Source organism: Pan troglodytes, chromosome 4, assembly GCF_028858775.2.
Source record: "Pan troglodytes isolate AG18354 chromosome 4, NHGRI_mPanTro3-v2.0_pri, whole genome shotgun sequence".
NCBI classification, from domain to species: domain Eukaryota; kingdom Metazoa; phylum Chordata; class Mammalia; order Primates; family Hominidae; genus Pan; species Pan troglodytes.
The window spans coordinates 137,835,001-137,860,085 of NC_072402.2; the positions used below are offsets into that span (position 1 = coordinate 137,835,001).

A 25,085-nucleotide genomic window follows, 5' to 3' on the forward strand; every position below is an offset into this window, starting at 1 on the left:
GTTTACTATAGCTTCTTAAAGTTAAGCCTTGTACTACAGGTTGTTGGAGTACTCCTAGATCACTGTTTCATAGTAGCCAGCAATAAGTAGTGCAAGTCAACAAAAACACAGCAAACTTAGGCAAAGTGTCCTTTCTTTGAGATGCGAGTTCTTTCATGAGGTTTTCTTTAGGGCCAGAGTTACCTAAAGTGAAGCCTTTCTTATCTATAGACTTCAGATTCTGCTTGGAATCCCACCGGCTCAAGAAGCACATGTATTGTGCAATTGTCTTTACACTAAAACAGTTTAATACAATCTAACTACGATTTTGAAACCAGTGTCTGATTTATGGTCAGTGGGTTTAAAAAGAAATCCACATGCAGATCTTTTAAGACTTAAAAAGTGATCATAGAAAAGACTAAGTGACTGTAAAGATGCTCTTTTTTTAAGCATCTCACTTTACCTCCCCAAGCACCCTCCCAAACCTTGTCTTCCCTCTTCTGTTGCATCCTTTCCCTACCCTTCCCTCCCAGGTGCTCGGTACTTTACCAAGTTTCTATATATCAGTGTTTTATGTTGGAATTTTTCCTTGTTTTTATTTTACTAGTTGGTAAACCCTGTTTATGCTGAAACAAATAAGGAAATGGTATATTTGACCATATGTGTTATTCATAGAAGACAGTATGATCAAATGTGCCAAAAACAAGCAAACAAAACTTAATTCCTGAGAAGTATGCCTTATTTTTATTGATCTGCTTTGTCTTACAATTAAGGTCCAAGAGCTTGGTTAAACTGTATTATTTGCCTAAGTATAAAAGAAAACTTGAACTGCATTGCAATATTGACGTTCTTTAAAATGAGAGACACTGTCAAGTAATTTAATCCAGAGATCAGCCACCAGATTTGAAATGCTTATGTATGTGTGTGTGTTTGGAGTTGTTTTTTTCTTTTAAATCACCAAATTTTTTTTAAGCTACTTTTTATTTGTGCCTCCTATTTATCATGCTGATGTTAGAAGCAGCAGTCATCCAGCCACAGAGGGAGCTAAAGTTAACTAACCAGAACTGTAGAAATCATTATACATGCCTTTGACAACAAAGGAAGTTCATAAGAAAAGCCATGTCGGCTTTTCCTCTACTAGATACAGATTGGAGGTAGATGAATATTTGCCAAATGGAAAAAAAGACAATGCTAGTCAGAAAAGACAAACTGTTTTCCAGCTTCTCAAAAAGCCATGGAGAGTAGAAACCAAAACCAACAGGGAAATAAAAAACCTTGAAAGTCTCACTTTCTAGTTGTCCCATGCAGGGGTTGAAATTTGATTCCAAGCGGAAAGTATATTATGTTTTTTCAGGCCTTCACATCTAGAGAGATGGATAACTTCCAATTTGATTTTTCAGGTAATAGAGAAAGCTGCTAGTAATTTTAACCCCTGCCTAAAGAAGACAGATACTTCATTTGGGAGCAAATACTTATTGCCTTGAAAAGTAGCACTGTAATAGCCTATGATAATTAGTTGTAGAATAACCTTTATCCCTTTCAAACTATGCAAATTATTAAATAAGTGTAAATTAGGATTCAATTAAAGATAGTTGATTATATTGCAATCAGATGGCATTCACAAACTTAACTGGAGCATATACAAATATATTAGTCTAAGTTTTGTATGCTAACAGAAAGATATAATTTAGCTACCTATTCTAAAAATGGTGAATATTATTAATATTGTATAATAGAAGTGGGAAGACTGCCTCCTTTTTTGAAGAGAGAGATTAAGGATTTTTATAATTGTTTTTCATCAAATTTTAATATTTTTGTCAAATTTTTAGGTATTTAATTTGTAAAACAGTTTGCTTTGTACTGGCATACAGAAAATAGGGTATTGATTTTAAACTTTTTGAAGCCAAGTGATCAAGTACATTTGTAATAAAAGTCAATGGATCTATATCAGTTGTACTCACTGTTTTCATTTCTTATTAATATAGGGATGCTGTACTTTTTCTTAAGGAAAACTGAATTAAATTTGGGTGGAAGGGAGGGGGAAAAGATAAATCCGTTGATAATGAGAATCTGGGTGGGTATCATGGCCCAAGCACTTTATATCATTTTTTAAGTCAGTTAAGATTTGATATATTTTAAAAGATACTATGTCAACTTTTTTCTTCCTATTTTCTTATGTAACTTGACGTTTGGGGGGATTATCTCATTCATTTTTGTTTGTGTGCTTTTAACATTTTGTGTTTTGGCCCTGTTGAAACTTTCTAAACACATTTTTCTTTTATGACATTTTGGGTTATCTGCTAGACCTGGTGACCCCACCGTATGGGCATGATTATTTTTATCTTCCACACATGGTTCACCTTCTTGTCTACAATATTCCCACTCATTTTTTCAGGTTATATATACACACACATTTCCAGATAATTTTAGAATGGGGCTATCTGAAATTGATGGTCTAGTAGCTTTCATAGCTCCACAATTCATTTTATTTTACATGTGAACATAATTTTAAGATTTTCTTCACCATAAAAAGTGAGATACCAAGCCTAATGACTTTTTCCCCTTTTTAAAATCTTTTGAGTATCAGAATGAGACCTTGCTATCTATGTAAAAGGATGCTAAAACAAGGGCATCTGTAGCAACTTAGGTTTGGAATAGTTGGTGATGACTCTGAGTATAACATTTATAGTTTATTATCCCTAAATTTGAATATCTTCATAATTTGGAGAGAGATGTATACACACACATACACATATATATGTATATATACATTGTGTGTGTGTATATGTATATAGATACACACACACATCTCCTTGAGAGTGGAATAAGGAGAGATAATTTATTGGAATTGCTTACATAGATAAATTCACCAAAGTTATTTGTGTAGATTTGTTAAAGTGTATCAATTTTTAAATCACAATATTTCTGTTTTCTTCATTGCATATTAACCAAATTTTGGCCATTCATAAGTATGCTATAAAACTAAAGTGATCACTGCTATTCACGAATTATTATAGAATCTGCAGATTTTGTGATATATTAAGAAAAGCTGATTTTAATATTTAAGAAGTTATTTGATCCTGAAAACCTAAATTTAAGGTATAGGCCATTTGACACGTCCTTTTTGAACAGAAATTTCATTACAGGCTAAGTGAAAATAAGCCAGAATTAGCATGAGTCAGGTAGAATTTCATGATAAAAGAACAACCAGATGAAAAAAGAAATAATGATTGGTTTCAAGCCAATGAATCTGCTAAGCTAACTACCAAGTTTTGATGTTGAATGGTCCAGGCAATTTATGTCTTTAGGAAAGCTGAGTGTGGCAAAGGTCACTTGTTAACATTTTTCTTAACAAGAATGTCATAACTACTCATTCATTTTTATTTTGTCCCCACGTTTGGTATTTGTTTTGTTTTGTGTTTTTCCTTCCTGATGTCCTTTGCTTTTGTGGAAAATTGTCCTGTTGATAGGCAGAAACATGGTGGTGATCCTCTATGTAAAATATAGTTGCTTCTTACACATCAGAAGTATTTCACTCATTTTGGAATCACAGGATTTTCATGTTTTCATAAATACACACATTGTTTTGATAATTATTAGCAATTAGCTTATTTTGTAGCATTAGATGGAAAAATGTTTAAGCTAAAGAGTTTAATTTTCTTGATTTTGGTTCCACTTTAATAATTCAAGAGGCCTCCAAGTTCAAGGACCAAGTCCTTATATTTTAGAATTGTGAAAAACATGGAAATACTCTTGTTAGTGTGTGTTTTGGTCTAAGGTAGATTATTAACACAGAAGGATCCTAGGAGGATTTAAGAAAATATGTCCTTATCGTGAAGTGGCAGTTAAAGTTATGGGACAGGTGAATTACCTATTCATCTTGACTAGCTCAAACAATGATAGCCATCAGCTAATGACTTCTCAGACACATGTTGAGTTTGGGTCAAACTCCCATTCAGCTGGAGTGGATTGGCAATTTTAAATGCAGGTAGTTGTTGGTGGTACTTGACCTACCTCCTTACCATGTACATCTGGCATCTTCTCTCTCCTATCCTTTTTGTTTGTTTCTCTCTCCACTTTTATTCTTGCTGTAGGCCTACCAGTGGCACTCAAGCTTACTTCTTCAGAGAGAAGTAAAGAAATTTCTGACTCCTGCCTTAGAACATAGCTAACTGATGATCCAGAACAATTTCAGTATTATGAGGTAACTGGGCAGTTTTTTTCTGATTGCTATTTTCCCCATAGTCTTAAGCTGGCAGTTTGAAGGTATCTAAATTAATGTTAAGAAACTTGTGAACTGAAGAGAGTAAGAAGTATGTGTATTTTAGGTAAGTTACTGGGAACTAAGACTTACTGGTTTGGAAATTGGAGAGTAGGACGAGGAGAGCTGTTTAATGTGTTTGTGGATGGGGGTTTGAGAGGTATATAGGGAATGGTTTGGAAATAAAGTGAGAGGAATTTTTACTAGAGGTAGGAAAAGGTACTATGATGGAGTCTGAATGAGAGTTATTTGCTAAGGAAATGAAGTTGATCTTCACTAAGGAAGTTTCAATAAAGCCAGAGAAAATGGGTCCCTCATTGATTATGAGAAAGCTGTTAGTTACTATAGCTAGAGTTATGATAATGATCATGCATTATACAAGTCTGTTTTCATGTATAGGATGTCTGCTTTTCTGGGACAAATTAAGTAGCACAATTGTGGAATGACAGCTTTTCTGGTCAAGGCAAGTGGATGCTGGAGAGTTATTATTTTGAGGAAAAGAAAATTTCAAGCTTTTCACCGTTATTCTTTTTAAACTATCAGAAATATTTATCACACATACTATCTATTTTCTTGGGCTCTTGTTACAATGTAGTTTACCTTTACTTTTCAAATGGTCCTTAGATCAAATTATTTGATTTTGTACTCCACAAAGACACATATTATTCGTTGCTTTTATAGAATTTTGAGACTTTGGCCCACACAAATTTCTTAGAAGACAATAAACCAGGTAAAAACACTAACTTGCAATTTTAGGTGTCTTTTTTATTTCTTTTACATTTGCATCCATAGCAACCATTTAACCTTGTAGACCTTATGAGGCCCTCAATAATACTGTATTTCTAAAATTAGACAACATACCCCCCAAACTCATGTTTCTGTTTCCCTACTTTCTCTCTTACTTTAAAATTGTAGTATTCCCAAGAGTTCAGCGGTGGCAAATGTTAATAAAATAAGTTAGTACATTTTGGAGGTTCTTATATCCTTTGTAGGGTAAGCTGATAGTGTTTAGATTTCTGTTCCCATTATTCCAGTAGTGTTTTAAATTATTTAAGATAAATAATTACTGTAATGTTTGTTTTTAAGTTACATAATTCAAGTATGTTTGGATTAATTCTTTGTTGTCAAATTTAGTATGGATTTATTCCTGGTGATTTGGACAGATTACTTTGAAGTTTCATTTTACTCACATCTCTATATATTAGTGATAAAAATCTCTTTTAAAAATAGCAAAAAAGTGGTTCTGATTTTGTACTTTGAAGGTAATTTTTCTTTTTTACGAATGTCAAGTTCATTAACAATAGCAGGATTATTTTTACTATAGCTTATTTTGTAGAGTTGGCACTTTAGTATAATTTTCACATTTTATTGTGTCAGATTTTAAATTATAATAGTTATATACTATAACTCATTTAAGTCAATGCAAAGCCTTCTTAAATAGCCCCTCCCTTAGAAATTTGTTTAAAAAGAAGTGAATTCCCAAACCTGTGTCAAGAACTTGTGATTTAAATGACTGTGAGACAAGTCCTTGAAAGGCTTAAGTCTAGTCAGTGGAGATAAATGATAGCCCATTTCCATGCTGCATATAGTTGTTAGGGTTTATAAAGTTGTCAATGTGTAAAAGTGCAAAAGCAGGAAAGACTAAAGTTGCCTGTAAAATTTCTAGTTTTCATTATTTGCACTATTTATCTTTGCACTTGATTTTTTGAAAGTTAAGGCTAGTCACTTTCACTTTTGTTTCTAGTCTTTTCTAATTTCTTGCAGAATTGTGTTTTCAATATCCCACCCAAAGCAAAAATTATATGCAATTAAAAATATTTTATAAGGCCAAGAAAATATTTCTTAATGTTAGCTGTATAAAACAAAAATTTGTTCTGATAAAATTTTTAATATGGGCCTTTATTTGCCAATAAAATCCTTTGTAAATGTGAGCTTTATTAAACTGTTTAAATAGACAAAGTTAAAGCTTAGGATAGGGAATATATATGTATGTGTATATGAAATGATGTCTTCGAGTTTTAACTTCCAGCCTGAGATGGCCTAGATTTGGTGTGTTAGTTTGTTTCACTGAAGTCAGTGAGATAGGAGTCTAGCTGGGTACATGCTTAAAAAGCTGGAAGTGCAGTGGGTGGCAAGTGGCAGCTCCCTCTTTCATGTAGTTTTCCATAATGTTCATATAGTTTCCTTATGGTCTAAGTGTTACAACTGGTTTTCAAGTTGTTATATTGAATATTCCTTTTTGGAATTCAGGGTTGAATCACTTTGAGGGGGAAGGGAAGCAAGGGCAAGAGACTTTATTTTAACCAGATGCAGTCTTATGACCTCAAAGATGTGCTCTAGAAAGAAAATAACAAAAAGTGTACCTGTGAACATATTTTTTGTCTTGGTGATATTATGCAACACAGTGTTCAGAATTGCAAAAAAATTTAAAAATTGATAGTTTTATCAATGGAACAGAGAGATGTGTTTTTGGCTAAAATTATTTTTTGTAAGTTATTTGGTTATTTCATTTTATATTCCCTTTCCCATAGCTTTGTACACACCTCATACTTAAAACCAAGTGAGAGGCCTCTTTTCAGATCTGGTTTATTTTTGGAATGCCTGAGTGTGTTTCCAGATTGGGGGCGGGGGGGAGGTGGTGTTTTACTTTTTGACATGCTCTTAGCATGTTTTGCTAGTCATTCTGGATCTTATGTTTGCAAATTCTGTTGAACATTCAGTGATGTATTTGAAATGAGAAAGTCCTTTATAACATAGTGTGAATGTTTGTGGCCAATTCAACTGTGGAATCTTATGGCTTTGTTTTTACTTTGGGTAGAAGTTTAACTTCCATTGTTCAGATTTTAGGTTTATCTAGTGAAATTGTGCCAGGTAGTTGTCTAAATATGGACCAATTTTGGGAAATGAAGATTAATAAGTGTATATTTGATTCTAGATAATCCTTTACTCAAAATCATAAGTTAAAGATTCACATCATTAAGAGTTATCTAACTTTTATGTTGTCAAATCTTTAAATGTGGATGATATTCAGCATTCTATCTATGAATTTCCTTTAGGAAAAGAGAAAATTCAGTCTCCAAACCTTTTCTTGGAGACAAAATTTACCACATATCGAAAATGAAAAAAATTTAGAAAGCGATTTGATTATTTTTTAATGGTGTTTAACCAGCTTAATTAATGATTTTTCCCAGTTTGAAGCACTTATTTTCCCAATGTGAATAAAGGGAAAAGATCAGCAATTTGTCCCTGGCCTTTTTCGAGGCCATTTTTAGTTTTCTGCCCCCATTTCCCAGTCCTGGTATAAAATGAATTACGGGTATCCCTCTAAGTCCCTATAACCCTTTTTGGGGGTCACAGATATCTTTGATAATCTGATGACAGTGTGATGGATCCTCTACCCAGGAAAAAAAAAATGCACATCCCTGGATAATTTTGCATACAACTTCAGGGGCATCACACATCTTCTGAAACCCAAGTTAAAGATCTCTGCTCTAAGTAAACTGTAGAGAATTTTAGTGCAAATCGTTGATAAAATTAGGAACCAACTATTGGCTTAAAACCTTTCATATTGGAATTATTGTTAGATGGTGGCCCCTACTAGCAAAATGTGACATTGCAACCAGCTTCGTTAGACATTATAACAACCAGAGAGAAGGGAAAAAAGCAAAGTTCTGAAAGCTATTTATAAGGAGTCAGGGCATCTCTAGACATGGGAGCCTTCCTGGTTCAAGGCAGGGGTCAGGGTGCCTGACAATTTCTAGCAGGGTAGAGTTTGATAAACCACAATGCTCAGGATGCCAAGGGGTTAGCCATTATCTTAACCCCTTCCTCACCAAAAGATTTTAGTTTTGTCTGTTGGGAAACAAGATGTCACTAGGGAAAAAAAGATTTGCCTTACAACTTTGCTGGAACACATCAGTTTGGTGACGTTGGGACACTAGTGTTATTTTTGAGAAGGCGCATAAAACCAAAGTAAATTATTCTCTATGTAGAACATTTATTTACTAGTAACATTTGTTTGCGTGTATTCGCTTTGACAATTTTTACCAGTAAATATTGGTTTTATTTAAAACTGGGAATCCAGTTGATATATAGGATAGTTGATACATCTGTTCTTTCCCCCATGTAAAGCATAGTTAAAAGATTTATGCATACCTTTTACTTTTCTCTCTTAATGCCATGGGGTGGGGAGGGTGGGTGGGGGAAAGATTTTTGAGTCTACAACTGACAAAATGTCTTCTTCAAATTAAAAAAAATTGAGAAGCAGCACTTTAAGTCTAACTCTACACCATTTTATTGCATGTATTAGTTTTATTAATGATTTTTGGTGCATGCCTTTGGGCTTACTCAAAAGTGTACAATAGGAAAGTATATTTCCTTTCTTAGAAAGGAGATGTTTTCTACTTTGCAACATGTGATTACAAAAATCTTCCTCTGTGGGAAGATTAACCATGTATTGAACTACTGAAAAGTATATATTTTTAGATATACAGAAGGAATCTACATGGAGCAGCATTCAGACCTATATAGAAGTCATAGCATTCTGTATAGGACCAAAAAGGAAATAACATTAAACACTTAAACAGACGTTGTTGGGTAGAAATACCTTTAGATCTTGCATTTACTTCCAAAAAGAAAAAATGCCACAGAAGTTTGCTGAAAACTTTTGTCGTTTGAATTTTCTCTGTCAGTGTATTTAGCCCAAATACAACAGCTTTGGGTTAGCACACACATAAGAATCAAAAAAACAAAGCTCACTAAATAAATCAGTCTGGTTTGCCAATCCAGCTTGACTGAAATAAGTAAACCAATCACTTGCAACATGAAAAACTGTCCAACTCCTCTAAGGTTCTGACAAAATAACCTTGGCTGATGTGGGAAGACTCCCACTTTGATTACTGACCTGACAGTGAAGATTCATGCTTGACATGATTTCAGACTTGACAATGTCTGTTTAAGGAGCTATGGTACAGTTTGCTAATTCAATCCCAGATACCTGTTGATTACCTGTGAGATCTAGAGTCCAAAGTAGCCAGCAGCCATATCCCTGAGTGCTCTGTGCCCATCAGATATCTTAAAGTAAGCAGGGTTGGGACAGGTCACAGCTTGGATGATTGACCTCAGGTGCCGTAGACAGCCCCAGATTCAAGAATTGTATCTGCTTTCTTGGCAGTCGTCACTGAACTAATGTCCCATACTGTGTTACTTACTGTAGATGCTCTCTTTTAGAGGAGGCCCAGAGCACACATCCTGATCGCTAGCGGTACTCAGAGAGGGGGTGCTAACTCTGATGCCCTGGCCAAATTCCAGTTTAGGGATGTGGGTCTTCTTCTCGTCATTCTAATTGGAAATGTGCATCACTTCCCATTTTTCTTACTGATCTCAGTGCAGACTACACTAGTCTGTTTCTTTGCCCTGGTCTCAAGTCTCTAAGACGCTGGTGTGTATTATATGGGCTAAGTTCATGTGTTATCCTAAGGCACAAGAGTTGAGGAATGGGTGAGCTTGGTGTCAGAGCGCTGTGTGGTTGGAGGGTGGACTCTTGTGATGCTGTGGGGATGAAATTGGCCCTCTTTTAGCATAAGTTGGGGAGTGTGCACTGGCTGGAGGCTTCCAGAGGCTTCCAGCCATGAGGTGTGAGCTGAAACCAATTTTTCCTCTTTCCTTATAGCATGTTGAGAAAATCTGTTGGGTTTTCAGCAGTCAGGGAAGGCCGGAGTTCTGCTTTAATCTGGGTAACTGAGGCTAATGTGAGCAAGACTTTGGTTAATTAACTGGGTTCTCAGATGCCACAGACTCCGTGAGAAGTCACCATTATTTTCAATGGTTGTGATAGAATTTCCCCCAGTAGCCATTATTTTAAGATTATATTGCAGAGTTGCTTTATTTTGAGCTTTTTGTGTATACACAATCCCAAACTGGAAGAAATTTTAAAAAAAGGAATCCTGCTGTGAAAGGTATATATTACTCTAGATTTTTCTTACTGTAAATATTGTAAGATTGTAATACTGTCAATATTTTATTAACCAACAAATGTTAATCTATGTGAAATCAGACTTATTTTAAATGTGCTTCTTATTTACTGTGTGTGGTCCCTGTTGCTGACAGTATTAAGTTATATTCTGATGTAAGATTAACTTTATTAAAGAATGTAAACATTAATGTTTCCTTATGGGAAAACAAATAAAGTATAAAGAAGACAATTCTTTTCATTGAAATATACTGTGTATTTACACTTGCTAGACCCAGCACCACTTATAAATTTAGTACACTGTTCAGAATTTTAGTTAACACAGCTGACATGGTTGTGCTCTGTTTGAAAGTCTAAGAATAGGTATTGTTGGAATATACAGTTTGTATTTGTCTGCTGTGAATCATAATCTTGAAATTTCTAATCAAGTTTGTAAAATTTTTATAGTGAAACATTTTAATGACAATTTAAAAATTTATCTTCTCTAAAGAATGGTCAAAACAATATCCTTTCAGAAATAGAATTGTTCTTTAATATCTTTCCAAAATGACTTTGGTTAAATGGACCAGATGTATATTAGTTAAAATTTAGGACTAAGTTGTTGATATTCTTTGAGTTTACAAGTTAATCCTTATTGGAGATGTGCCAATATACAGTTAGAATATCATTAATTTGCACTGTTTGGGGACCCCATTTAAGAATGCTGAATTTTGCCAACTAAGAAGTAAGCAAATGCAATTTAAAAAGTAAATTTGAGCATTCTGTATTAAATATGTGCAGTTATTATCACATGAAGAAACGCAGTGTGTCGGGCTGTAATATTACCATATTTGCTGTCATGTTCTCCCATCTCAGTGCTGGGAACTCACCATGTGGAAACCAAGCAAACGTGTTGTGCATCAGCCGGCTTGAGTTTGTTCAATATCAAAGCTGAAAACTAGCGAGGTCTGCTGTACTGCTTATTGAAGTATTGTGATTATTTTAGGCATTGATTCTTACAAAATATATACTGTAACAGTATACTTTGTACAGATTTAAATTTTATTTGAAAAAATGAAATAAAGTAGGCAAAAAAATAAAGATGTTTATTTTTCATGTGACTGTATAATCAGATCAGTCTTTTGTTTCAGTGCTTTTTGGGGGAAGGGGTCTGGTTGCGATCTTGGATTTTTTTTTTTTTTTGATAGGTGGAAACTTTTTAGGACTCAGTAGCAGGTATACTTATGCTTATTAATTGGCTGCAAGCATTAAGTGTGCTCTCATACTAGAGAACTCTATCTTCTGTTTTATTTTAAGGTAGGTTTGCTTATTTTTAAAAATGTTATGTGAATGGCCTCCCTATCCTGGCATACTGGCTCATTTAAAAAATTCTCTGGTGGTATGACAGTGAACCTAGCCATCATGTTGAAGAGAAGGAAAACCTTTTCCCAAAGATCATGCTCCATTCTCATGGAAGGTTTTTTGTTTTCTGTCAGTTACAACCAAAAAAAATGTAATTATCATGGATACATACTAGTTATACATACTTATGGGGTACATGTAACATTTTGAAACAAGCGTACAATGTACTGATTAAATCAGGATGATTGGGGTATCCATCACCTGAAGTATGTATAATTTCTTCGTTTTAGGAACATTCTAATTCCACTCTTAGTTATTTGAAATATATAATAAATTATTTTTAATAGTTGCCCTATTGTGCTGTTGAACACTTAGAAAATAGAGGTTGCGGTTTAAAATCTCTTTCAAAACTGTTTTTCTAGTGAGTGGAATGGCAGACAGTGAATGAAGCTACCAATAAAAACAAGACACAGGAGCCATCCCTCAGGATAGTTTCAATGGGGCCTTCTAGAAAAGTAGATTATCTGACCAACAAGAACCACCCATTTTGACCTCTAACTTAAAAACCAACAAAGGCCTCAGAAGCCTCAGGTATATATTTTCCTCAACCTTTTTAAGTAGAGTTTGAAGTTTTATTTGTAGCTTTCTCCTTTTATTTTATCTTTTTTTTTATGTTTTCACTTACCTTCAAGCTGGATATGAGGAATGCCTGGAGCAAGTAGTTCTCCAAGATACCTGGCAAAAATCACACTATTAAAAATCTCTCAATTTACTTAAGTATATACGACAGCAGTTATATTCTAAAACTTGATGCATGTCCATAGGCCATCTCAAGTTCACATTACTGCAGTTCCAGGCTTCTCTGGGGGAATCCCAAGAGAGTTCATTATGAGTATTGTTTTGTTGTTTTCTTGCTAAAAAGGCCCTCCTTGGCTGGGCATGGTGGCTGACACCTGTAATACCAGCACTTTGGGAGGCCTAAGTGGGTGGATCACTGGAGGTCAGGAGTTGACCAGCTTGGCCAACATGGTGAAACCCCGTCTCTACTAAAAAATACAAAAATTAGCTGGACGGTAGTGCACACCTCTAGTCCCAGCTACTTGGGAGGATGAGGCATGAGAATTGCTTGAACCTGGGAGTTAGACATTGCAGTGAGCTGAGATTGCACCACTGCACTCCAGCCTGGGTGACAGAGCGAAACTCTGTCTCAAAAAAGAAAAAATAAGTAAATAAAATAAAAAGGCCCTACTTTGGAGTGAACAGAAGGATGAACTAGCTTCCACATATGACAACCACCAACTTCAGTAAAAATAATGGAGAAACTTTGCTTTATGAAAACTGAAAGCTGAGAGTGCCACTGTTGTAGAGAGGTAGGTGGGATGCCTAAGAAACTTCAGTTTCCCTAAGTTCTAGGGTGCCTCTGATTTGGGGGGGTGCACACAGAAGACAGGTGGCTACTTCCTGAAGAAGAGACCAGATTCTGCTCTCTTCTCTGCAGAGATCAGATAAATCCTTGGGTCCCTGTCCGAGAGAAGGACTCAAGCACAGGAGGTTGTGGTGGAAATTCCAGCCATGATTTACTCCCAGCAAGTATAAGGCAGTGAAAAGTCAGGAGTCAGGCCCTTCATCTTTTAAAGACTCCAAAAGGACCATGATTAAATATGCCCAATGGTCAGTTGGACAGCAAGAGGCCCCGAGGTGAGGTCCTACTGAAGGGCTACAGGAGGGGCATCCCAGACAGCCAGGTCGGAACTACAAGGCAATGCTGGTAGGGCCATGGGGAGCCCCTCAAGAAACGAACCCAGCATGCTCAAACAGAACTATTTGTCATTTTTCTTCAGTCTTTCTTTTCTAAGATGTAATTGGTGGTCTCTTCCTACCTGCACCTCCAATGGATATTAACTTTCATTTAACCATGTGGTATATCATTTATTTTGGTATTTTGCATGGCTTTTAGAAATCCTTTGTTCCTAGTCTCAGTAACAATTTATTTCTAAGCAGTCAGGACTGTTTTATCTTGGGTACTGAGTTTTGGAAGAGGTCCTGCTCTTTCAGGACGAGAGGAAAGAGAGTTCTCTTTTCAGTGTTTGCCTGCTAGGTCACCTCAGGGCCGGCACACACCTCCACTGTTCTCACTTCAGCAACCCCACCCCACCCCCGCCCTGCCTTCTAGAACTTCAGGAGGAGGAGCCACAGTTTTTCCCCTGAAACTGGGGATTCTACCTAAATATTGCAAATCTTCAGAGTGTTTCCAATGACATTGATACAATTTTCCTACCAATATTGATTTTCATTCACTTCGATTTCCTCACATCAGGCTATTTGGCACTTAGGTTGGCAGTGAGAAAATGTCACAAAACAGACTCACTGAATGTTGCAAGGCTTAAAAGAATAGGATATCATTACCTTACAGCCAGCAGGGGTGTCTAGTTAACCCCACCATTGTAGGCATCCTGGCTCTCCCTGCATGCTCATCTCACACCTCAGACCTCTGTCAGCCTTCTGTGGAGACTAGCAGTAGCTGTAACATAGCTCCACTTTCTGTTTCTGGCAGTGTCACTTAGAGTGGGTCTGTACTGCCACTATCCCAAATTTCTTCATGCTCACCACACTTTATTTTTTAAACATTGAGTGCTTAAATATTCAAGGCACCAAACTAAGCATTTTACCTGTGTTATTTTACTTCATTCTTACTATAACTCTATGAAATAGGCACTATTATTACCCTCAATTTATAGATGAGGATACTAAGGCACAGAACGATTAAATGACATGCATAGAACTCCACAGTCAGGATTCAGGTCCAGGTAGGATGATGGCAAAGCACATCCACAGTCTCAATCACTCTAATATGTTGCCTTCTCTATGAAGTTGCCTCCTCATCCCTTAATTTGTAGGGTCTCCCTGACTTTGACTTTGCCCCACCTAAGGATATATGTAGCTGAGTGTCAAAGCTAACGTTACCTGGAGCAAAGGAGGATTCTTCTGCATAGCTCAAAAGCCACACTTCCTGTTTCAGAGGTTGATTCATGAATGAATCCACATTTTCATTTCCCCCTCCCCTTTCATGGGGAATGACTTACTCAGAGCAGGTCTGAAGGAAGCTGGCAGATGGCCCTACCAGGCCTCTCTCCACTGCTCTTGCTTAAAGTAAGCACAGCCCTGAGTACTATTCCTGCCTCTTCCCGCCCTTACCACAATGACCTGATCAAAGGGTTCTGTGAATGAGGCTCTTGAATTCTGTCTAGTTGAGTTGATTTCCTTCCTATGCCCAGCTTCTATCCCTTAGCAGACACCCTTTCTTCCTTAGAGCAGGCCTCCTATCTGAGCCCATGTGGCTTCAGACACAAGTTCAACAAGTATCAGGAGATAGTCTCTAGGAGAGGATCTGGGTCTGCCCAGATTCTCAAAACCTCACTGTTCACCAACAATTGGTGCAGCAATTGGATCAGCCAGAGAAAGCCATGTCGTTTTCAGCTCAGTTTTGCTTGGGCTTTTAAGTTTCTGGAGGCATTTTCCTGCACCCTATAAAATGCTATTTCCCAGATGTTTCCTGACCTCAAGGAGAGGTCCAGAGTCTGTAATTCTCCAGGGGCTTCTTCCAAAAATAAAATCTCAAGTTCCTTGGGACTTAGGGGTAGTTTCAAGGGCTATGGCATCTGTTGGAACTCCTGTCTGAAAAGGAAAGATCATAATTTGAACTTGAACTCTTCGTGGTTTTTGGTATCCTCTAAAGCAGTGGTTCTCAAAGTGTAGCCCCTGGGCCAAGCATCCCCTTACATTCTTGGGTCCCACTCCAAACCTACTGAATTAGAACCTCTAGGGCTGGGCCCCAGCATCCATATTGTAACAAGCCCTCCACGTGATTCTGAAGCACACTAAAGTGTGAGCACCACTGCTCTCTAAAGCAAAGGTTCTTTATCTCTTTTGGAGTTTTAGGCTTGAGAATCTGATGAAAGCTTGAGCCTCTCTCAACTGCATCACAGATTCCCCAAAGGTCCAAGTTAAGAATCCTTGCTCTGGAACTTAGAGCTTGTCTATCCGTCTCTGGCTTCCACCTGCTCTAGCACCACTACAAGGAGGGGTGGCCACATACTCCCTGTTTCTCCTTTCATCTGTGCACTGTTGGATGTCACTGATGGTGTGCATTCCCTGCACCAGACAGCACAGGGATAAGGGCTTGCTACTCCCTCTATGTGCTGCAACCGTAGCCCATGTACTCTAAACAAAAACGAAATGCTCAGGCATGGGGTGCCAGGTTAGGAGTCCAGGACCAAATAGAAAAGTAATTTCTCCTGGACCTAGGAGCTGTGTGTTGGAGCACAACTGCTAAAACTGCTGAACTTCCTGTGACAGTCCTGGCTGGGTTATGTTCATGATAGCCAGAGCTTTGTCATCGGCAAGCTTTGGTCTCCAAGAGAACTCCCAAGACAAGTCCTAGATTTTTATTTTCTAGATAAAAGCATCTCAACTTGTACCTTCTTAAGCTGTTTTCACCCGAGTAGTCAGTTATTTGGCTCTGAGGGCAGTGCTCTACTTTTTCTCCACAGTCATTCTTGGGCCATAACTTGAAGTGGTACTCAGAGCAACTTCATTGGGAAAAGTCCCTACTCTAAATTCAGGGACTCATAAGAAGGAGGTTGACTCTGAAAAGAGTGCCTAAAGCTGCAGAGCTTGGCTGTCCTCTGGCTGGTAGAATGCTTCCTTATTCTGAGAGGTGACCCAGGGAAGAAAGGCCTATGTCTTCATTCTCACTTTATACATCTGAAACAAAAGCTTAATCCCCTCACAAAACCCATCCTCTCCCCATCTTAGTCCTTCCCGTTGCAGTAAAGGGCACCACCATGTACACATCGCTCAAACAAAAAACAAAGAGCTGGTTCCACATTCTAGTTTCTTTCACCCCTCATATTCAGACTATATCCTGTGTCTGGCCACACCGCATCACCTATACCACTGGCACTAGCTCAAGTGATTCTCAAACTTTAGCCTGCGTCACCTAAAGGGATCGTTAAAACATATACCACTGGGCTCATCCCAAGTTGCTGATTCAAAGGTCTGGGGCAGGAGCCTGAGAATTTGCATTTCTAACAAGTTCTCAGGTGATGCTGATGCTATTGATCTAGGAACAACACCTTGAAAACTGCTGCCCTAATCTATCATATCCAGAGTGTCCATATGTCCCACTTTGCCAGAGACCATCTGGTTATGCCTGTTGTCCCTGCTTAATTATTTGTAGCACCCCTGTTTACCTGCACAACTATCTTGGTCTGGATGACAACTGATGTGGGCACCAATTTTCTCACCTAACAGCCTCCTCACTGGTCCCCCTATTGCCATGATTGCCCTATGTAATCCATTCACACAGTAGCTAGAGTGATCTTCTAAAAAGTACTAATTGGATGATGTCACTCCCTGCTTCCCATTACACTTAGAATAGAAGTCTGACTCTACTATGGTTACAAGGCCTCTATGATCTGGCCCTACTTAACTCTCCAGCTTTCTCTCCTTCCTCTCACCCACTTGTTCATTTCTCTCAAGCAATAGTGGTTGCCTTTCTGTTTTTTAAATGCACAGAGCCTACCGCCACCTAAGGGCCTTTGGCGTTCCTTTTCTTTCTTCCTTGAATGCACTTCCCCCAGATCTTCAGATGGCTAGCTAGCCCTTTTTCATAATCAAGCCTCAGATCTCATGTTCTTTCTTCAAAGAGGCTTCCCCTGACAACCAAACTGAAATGGTCCCTTCCAATCACTCCCTTACCACTCTGTTTCAGTTTTCTTCCTAGTGCTTATCACTGTCCAGATTGTCTTTCTCATGTATTTTTTTTTTCTGTTGATGGCCTAACACTGAGGGCAGGATTCACCATGGCATCTCCAATGCCCAGATGAGTCTGGCACATAGCAGACATTCTGCAAATATCTGATGACAAAATCATTGGACTCCAGTGAGTCCAGACCATTTTTGGGAGTCACCTGTGCCTCTGGGGCTGACTTCCTCATCCACTTTGAAGGTGGGTACTGTCGTTACTGCTTTATCTCTCCTCTGTCCTACAGGTGGTATAAAACAGAGATCCTAAAGATGAGATGATCTTCTCGCCTGCAGTCAGTTAGCTTCCTGCATCTCCCACCTCTGTGTAGGCCCAACATCTCCTCTCCCTATTTAATCTCAGAGATGAGGCTCTGGGGCAAGGACAAGCAACCCTGGACTCAGCAGATAGCTTAATGCCCACTCTGCCCCCAACTGCCTCCCAAAACATGGTTGAGGCTGTAGCCATTCAGCAGGTACTTGGGGCCCCCTTGGCCACTGGGCATACAATGGGCAACATCCTTCTGTACCTTTCTCTTGGTTTGCTGGGCACTCACTCTCCCTGGAATCCACTAACTGAGGAAAGGGAGGAGACTAGCTATTTGAGAATTGATGTGCCCTGTTTCCAAATGCTGAGGGGTAGGAGGTGTCTAGAGAATCCTGGCCCCCATAAGGCACCAGCACCATTGGTGACACTTTACCAAACTTGGGCTACTCTACTCTCTGTTTCTCAGCACTCCACACACACACACACACCAAATATTTAAAATGGGACTGATGACAACTAATCCCCCACCAACAATGTTCCAGTGGTAAAATAGAAATGAGTCTTTCTCCTTGATTCCAAACCTGAAGGGAAATAAGTTTCCTGGGCTGAGCTGAGTTTAAAATAAATTTAGGCTCCCAGATAAATTTAGGGCTATAGAGTATGGATTCAAATAGCAAAGTCAGACAGAGATAGGAGAGAGAGTTTGAGGATTTCCAATCAACTCTCCATAAAGTGAGTCCCTTTTGAGAACCAGGCTGCCACATGGTGGGCAGCGGATGGGGAGGCAGAAGCAAGAACTAGAGCTCTCACTCTGGAGATTATCACTCCGGACGATTTCCTAGGCCTTTGTCTGAGTATTGGTCTTTTGGGGAGGAGCATGAGAGTGGAGGTTAAAAGTATTGGTTTGAAATCAGGCCTAAATGCAAATTCAGGCTCACTCTCTCACTAGTTCTGTGGCCTTAAGCAACTCTACTAAGCCTCTCCTAGTCTTATTTCTTGATCTTGTAAATGAGATAACAAGAGTGCTTTACTTCATTTGATTTTGGGGAAGATGAAATAATTTATGCCAAGAGCTTATAGCATAGTGCTTGGCACAGAGTACTGTTCAATACTGATGTTTAATCAATGCTGCTGCTATCATTATTATTTTTGGAAAAAAGGGAAACAAATATGGAACTTAAATAGTTCATAAGGGCATAGCCTCTAGCAGCCTCTACATTCCAGGTAGGGGGCAGTGAAAAAGAGCAGGTGGAGGTCAGGAGTTCAAGACCAGCCTGGCCAATATGGTGATACCCTGTCTCTACTAAAAATACAAAAATTAGTTGGGCGTGGTGGTGGGTGCCTATAATCCCAGCTACTTGGGAGGCTGAGACAGGAGAATCGCTTGAACCTGGGAGGAGGAGGTTCCAGTGAGCCCAGATCATGCCACTGCACTGTAGCCTGGGCGACAGAGACTCCATCTCAAAAAAAAAAAAAAAAGGGCAGGTGCCTCTCTGGAACGATCAGCTAGTGTGCATTTAGCTAAAGGAGGACCCATCTGACTCTCCATTTCAGCTTTGGCCTGCCAGCCCAAGAAGAGCCCAGTCTATGGCTGTCTTCACAGATGTAGTTGTATACTGCACCAGATTTATTTCTGTCTTGTCACTTTGTGTCTGTGTTCCAGGCCTGGGGTGTCTGAGGTTTTCTGGTGGGGGTGGAGTAGAGTGCTCCTTTGAAAAACAAAATGTGGTCTCGGTCTAGGGGCTTTGCTTCCTTCTGGCTTCAGGCAACAGCAGAGACCCAGCCATCTGCCAATGGCATGGGATGACTAGAGTTCAGTGCTGAATATTGACTCACCTGTTGGACATCTAAGATGGTAGTTAATCAGCCCTGGAAAACAGCTCTTGAGTAAGAAAAGGAGTGGTTTGTCTTCAGCAGGAATTCTTAAGCTGGGGCTTTTGGGGGTCTAAAGCTCCTGAAATTTTACAGATTATATCTGTATGTGCAATGTACATTTTTCTGAGAAGGGGAGCCATAGTTTTCATAAAAACTCTCAAGAGGAGCCACAGCCCAAATAGGTTCAGAATCACTGGTCCTGATCTGAGAGTAAAGACAGCACCTTCCTCCATGGGGTCTCTAAAAGACTGTAGCCTTCAACCTGGCTGATCATCAGGACTGTTAGTGAAAAAGCGCCTGGAAGCAGTGTTGTTTAGGCATTGAGAGAGAAGACAGCTACTCTCCTTATTGGAACTGTGTTGGCTGATTGGAGCCTCCCATATCCATTTGGGAAGTTGGAGTTTTTGAGCTCACTAAATATCCCCTATTTTCCCTGAAATTTGGTTGCATGTTAGAAGGTATTCAAACTGACATATGTTGTGCCAAATGAATGGACTGGTCTGGTCTCATCTCAGAGATGGGGGCAGGGCTGGGTGACTTCACTAGGTGTGTGTTGCTGGTAGTAATGGTAGGAGGCACAGAGGTTGTTTTATGTTGCCCTCACTTGAATGCTTGGTACGTAGTTTGGTACTTAGCCATTGTTTGTGCATTTATATAAAGGAATTGTTTCCTTTCCTTTTAGAGACATTGAATCTAAGCTCCACAGTCCATTTTTTAAAAAAATTTCTCAGGGGTCAATGGTTTCTCGTCACCCCGTGGCATCCTTTCCTGAGGGGTCAGGTACCTTGATCTTATCCTCAGCTGTGCTTATTTATTCCTTAATCCTCACTCTCCAAATCCTGAACCATATCTCTGAAAGTCAAATTGGGGCCTTTGAGATTGTTTGATGCTTCTTGGAATGTGATTCCATCACTGAGGCTATGCTTCAATTCTGGCCAGTCCTGATACTGCCTCCTGCTTTTCTCAGTATCCATCATTCTTTGTTACATCCCCTTGCTCATATTAGAAAATGGCATCGACATCCCTTGCTGCAAAATTTTCCCTTTCTCTTAACCCCAGGTCCATGTGTTCAATGCAGTTTACCAAATGGCATCAGAATGCCACAGAGGTTTCATAAGACTTGAATGTGGCTGCCGTACTACCTGAATCAGGCAAACACCCTCTGAGCTCAGTCAGCTCACAAGTGGGAAGTATGAGCTGAGAGTAGCTGAGTACAGTAATTCCCTGGCTTCTCTAGGAAACAGCCTGATCCCCATAGGGTAAGCTGGCTGGTAAAGCCTCCACGGGACAACAGTTTCACTTTGCTTCGGGGGACTTGTATCAGAGTGTTCTCCAGACATGAAACAGAGTCATGTCAGGCTGGGCACAGTGGCTCACACCTGTAATTCCAGCACTTTGGGAGGATGAGGTGGGTGGATTACAAGGTCAGGAGTTCAAGACCAGCCTGGCCAACATGGTGAAACCCCGTCTCTACTAAAAATACAAAAAATTAGCCAGGAGTGGTGGTGGGCGCCTGTAATCCCAGTTACTCGGGAGGCTGAGGCAGAGAATTGCTTGAACCCGGGAGACGGAGGTTTCAGTGAGCCAGGATCGCACCACTGCGCTCCAGCCTGGGCGACAGAGCAAGACTCTGTCTAAAAGAAAATAAAAAAGAAACAGAGTCCTGTCTCCAAGACATAAGCCTCTGACTTGGAGCTATCAGACCATGCAAGCCCACCCAAGAATATGGGCATATCTATCGTCACTGCCACTGGGGGTCTGGGCAGAGGCCATTATTCCAAGACAGCCCTGATCCCCACAGAGCTCAGGGGGTCTCATGGAGATTATTAAAGCCCATACAGGGTGACATTTTCCCCATATGCTCTTCCCCAAAAGCTCCCTACTCAGGGAAAATGAAGTCTTGGGAGCAGTTGCCTATACCACATCCACTCAGAAAGATGGGCCCAAGGACTGGAGACTGTGATTTCTGACAGAGGCAGCCCTTCCTCCTGCTCCTACCCTGAGGCCAGCAAAATTGTTTCTACTCCTTCCATCTCGCTTACTGTCTCTTGTACCCTGCTCCACTTATCAACTCATTTTGAGCTGGCTCTTGATAACTATGACTTATCTCTTGATTATAGGGCTCTATGGATGATGGACAATGGGGAATGGCCACCCTCTGGCATTTATTTGCTTCCTCTCAAACCGTGACTTCTTTTGAGGGAATTGTGAGGGAGCAGATAGGCCTCCAAGGCCATCTCATCTCACAGTCTGCTTCCTAGCAGAATGGGCCACCCCTCAGTCCAGGCCAACTCATTCTTTTAACCTTATTAATGGTGCCTTGGGTTATACAGAGGCTTTTTATTTTGGTGTAATCAAATGTATTACTCCTTTACTTTATGGCTTTGTATTTTATGGTTCTTAAAGAAGGCTCCCCTATCTCCAGATAATAAACATACTCTCCTATATTTTCTTTATACTCATTTTATAGTTGTGTTTCTATGTTAGTCTTTTAACCCATCTGGAATTTATTTTCATAAATGGTGTGAGTTAGGGATTTTTTTTTTTTTTTTTCTGAGAGTCGCATGCTGCCCAGATTCTATAGGCCATCTTTTTCCCCAGTGTCTTGAAATACTACTCTTCTTGTAATCAAAACTCCTATACACACATGAGGCTATTTCTGGATTCTCCGTTGCATTGAACTTTTTTATATTCTTCTACCAACCATGCTATTTTAATTTATGTAGCTTTTAGGTATGGTTTGATACAGTATGTTTTTCTCCTTTGTTTTTTTCCTCCCAAAATCATTTTGCTATTCTCACATGTTTTTTCCTTCCAGATGTACTTTCCAATCAGCTTGTTAAGTTTCATTTAACAAGTCCTATTAGGACTGCAGTTGAGATTTTATTGATTACATAGGAAAGTTGGGGAAGAGTTGATAATCTTCACAATATCGAGTCTTCTCATCCAGAAACAGAATGTCTCGGCTATGTTCTTAAATGCCCCCAGGGAAGATATCTTCTCTTTTCCTGATTCCTACAGTCCCTCAGTTTCCCTTGGCTGGTTCCCTGAGCCACCAGACCCTTGTATTGTAATGTCCTATGATCCTAGCTTACTCATTCTCTCCTCCCATTTAGAAATGGATTAAACAGCTGAGCATTTGCTTTTGCTCAGGAATTCTGAGCTTTATCTTTCTAAGACCTAAAAGAACTCCTGGGGGATTGTCCCATCTCTTTTCTCCCCTGCCTTCACATCCCATTCTCAGGATCTCCCTTCTCCTCTTATTCCCCCAGGAATTCTAATATTTCTATTCTAGAATCATAGAGCCTAATGTTTCCCTTTATCTAGACTCCCCTGATAACCTGGTTGACCTAAAACAAAACTCCTCATGCTGACCTTCTCTCTCCCTCACATTGTTTTATGTAATTTCTAAGCTTTGTCCAGACACAGTGATATCCTGGGAGAAGAGTCGAGAGGGGGGGAAGAGGAATGGCAGTGTTGGTGATCTGCCATCTCCCCACCCTAAAGGCAAGCGCTTATCACCCCAGATTTGCCAACAGGCTGAACTCCACAGAGCATCTAGGAAGTCCTAGCCATTTTTGTTCCCTGATTTCTGTCATGTGTACCAGCCTCAAGAGGCAGGCTTCTAGGTTAGGCTGACTGCCAAAAGCCTAGGGGTGAAGCAAGAAGGCCCTAGCCTCTTCACTCAAATCCCTTTCAGGGACAGCAGTATCCATTGTGTTATTGCCAGTGTGAAAGCCAAAAGGGTCAGAACTAAAGTTGTGTGGCTGTCAGACCAGGTGTCGCAGAAGCCAGAAAGTAGGAAACAGGAGCCCAACACAGGGTTGAAGTTCTCCCAAAGGGCTGAATGTGCTTTAAGGCCAGGTACAATAGCAAAGGAAAGACACAGGAAGTTTGCCCAAAACCTTTTGCATATACACCTCCGTACCCATAAAGGCCATAGAGTCCCTACACCCAGACACACTTTGCTCAGCCATGTTCCTCTCTCATTTCTGCATCTACTTGACTTTCTATGCATCACCTCCTCCTGCTTCCAGGCTCCTCTGAGGCCAGGTCAGCACACTTTACCATTAAAATATTCCGCCTAGCCTTGACTCTTCTTCATCTGCTACTTATCCAGGGGATAAGATACCAGGGTAAAGACTGTGGAATTTGATACAATGATTGAAAAGTTATTCTAACATAAGACTATCACAGAAAATAATTTCTAGACATTTGTGTTTCAAAAGACAAAATGAGCCACTCCCCAGCAGAGCGACCAACTTCCAGAGACAGAAAATCTGCCACAGTGGCTGAAAAGTTCTGGTAACACAAACAGAGCTACAGCATCTGATTCCTCAAGATCTCTCTTCTACACACAATGTGCTGCAAAGAATTTTCCCCAGTCCCCACCCCACCCACCAAGTTGCTTAAGACCTAGCCAGCCACCCAGTTTTACATGTCTAAATCTGAAATCAAAGTCCCAGGCAGGGAGAGGGATTGTCACAAGTAATTGCAACATCCCACAAGAATTTGTTTGGGAGTTAAAGGGAGCCAAACCTGGGCCTTCTCCAAAGCTTGCAAGTCTGAGCTTTTTGAGAACCACATTTGATCTGTTCCAATGTGTTGAATGTAAATGTTTGTCTTGTGCCTGCTTGCCAGCTCTTGGGAACTCTGCAGGACTTCTGCTGGTCCACAGTGGTGACAGGTGCATTTTTCCATAGGAGAGGACATAGTGGGGAACTGCCTACCGTGAGCTACAGGCCCCAGAATTGGCCCTTACCCTAAGCCATGCTCCAAACATTAGCCCAGGGGAGGAGGAGGGATGGGGACTCTGAGAGGCATGGGATCCAGGTGGCTGCAGGGAGGGACATGGATGGGAGGGGAAGGGACACGGGCATCCTGATGTACCCTGTGTCCTTTCTCAGCAACTCACATTCTCACTCTCCCCTTGCCTTCACCCTTACCTTACTTATCTCATTTTATTTTTACATGTTACCTTCATAGACATTATTTTAAGGTAGTGTTCTCTCTTTTTACATATAGAAAAAGGCTACTTTCAAGGTGACAGCTTAGGGCTTAATCACAGTAGCTACTCCAGGTATGTCTCAAGACAGCCCAGCATTACTGGGAGGTACAGTTGGTTGTTATGAACCACATACAATCTTCATCATCATCGTAATCATAGAATAGCCACCACTGACTGAGCCCTTACTTTGTGCAAAGCAGTGGGCAGCAGTTTACATATTTTGTGACTCTTCTCTGCCCTCTTGTGAGGCTGACATTGCAATTTCTTTGTTTTACCAAGAAGGGACAAGGCCTGATCAGGTTAAGTGGCCTGCCCCAGGTCTCCCCGTTGGTCAGAGAGACAGCCTGACCTTCAGAAGACCTGGGACATTGCCATAGGTCATTTTCTTCAGGGAGGACCAGAAGGGAGGCAGAGCACGAGGAGGCATCTGCCAGCCCCAGCAGTTCAAAACTGCCAGGCATGGCTGGAAGGGACGTTCACACCATGTCTTTTCCGTGGGCCTCAGGCCTCCCCCAGCTGACCCAGGACCATCAGGACATGATGCCTCAGGGATGGGGATGGTGTGAGGGGAGAGAAG

The 25,085-nt window shown here is 40.0% G+C and overlaps 2 protein-coding genes across 7 annotated transcripts in view; both read left to right on the plus strand.

The window, feature by feature from the left end:
• PURA (purine rich element binding protein A) overlaps positions 1-25,085 on the plus strand; it is a 64,960-nt gene that overhangs the window by 9,488 nt on the left and 30,387 nt on the right. For 5 of the 6 annotated variants that reach the window (XM_063810740.1, XM_016953928.4, XM_016953926.4 and 2 more), the window contains exon 2: positions 1-11,322. This exon is cut by the window's left edge and continues 3,447 nt beyond it. The exons of the other annotated variant lie outside the window; for it this stretch is intronic. The gene's annotated coding sequence lies outside the window, so the exon portion shown is untranslated. Of the gene's footprint in view, positions 11,323-25,085 lie in introns of those variants that run through there. 6 annotated transcript variants of the gene reach the window in all.
• IGIP (IgA inducing protein) lies at positions 10,984-11,322 on the plus strand. The gene has a single exon (XM_063810745.1). The coding sequence runs from the start codon at positions 10,984-10,986 to the stop codon at positions 11,143-11,145; it is 162 nt and encodes a 53-aa protein (XP_063666815.1). The 3' UTR covers positions 11,146-11,322.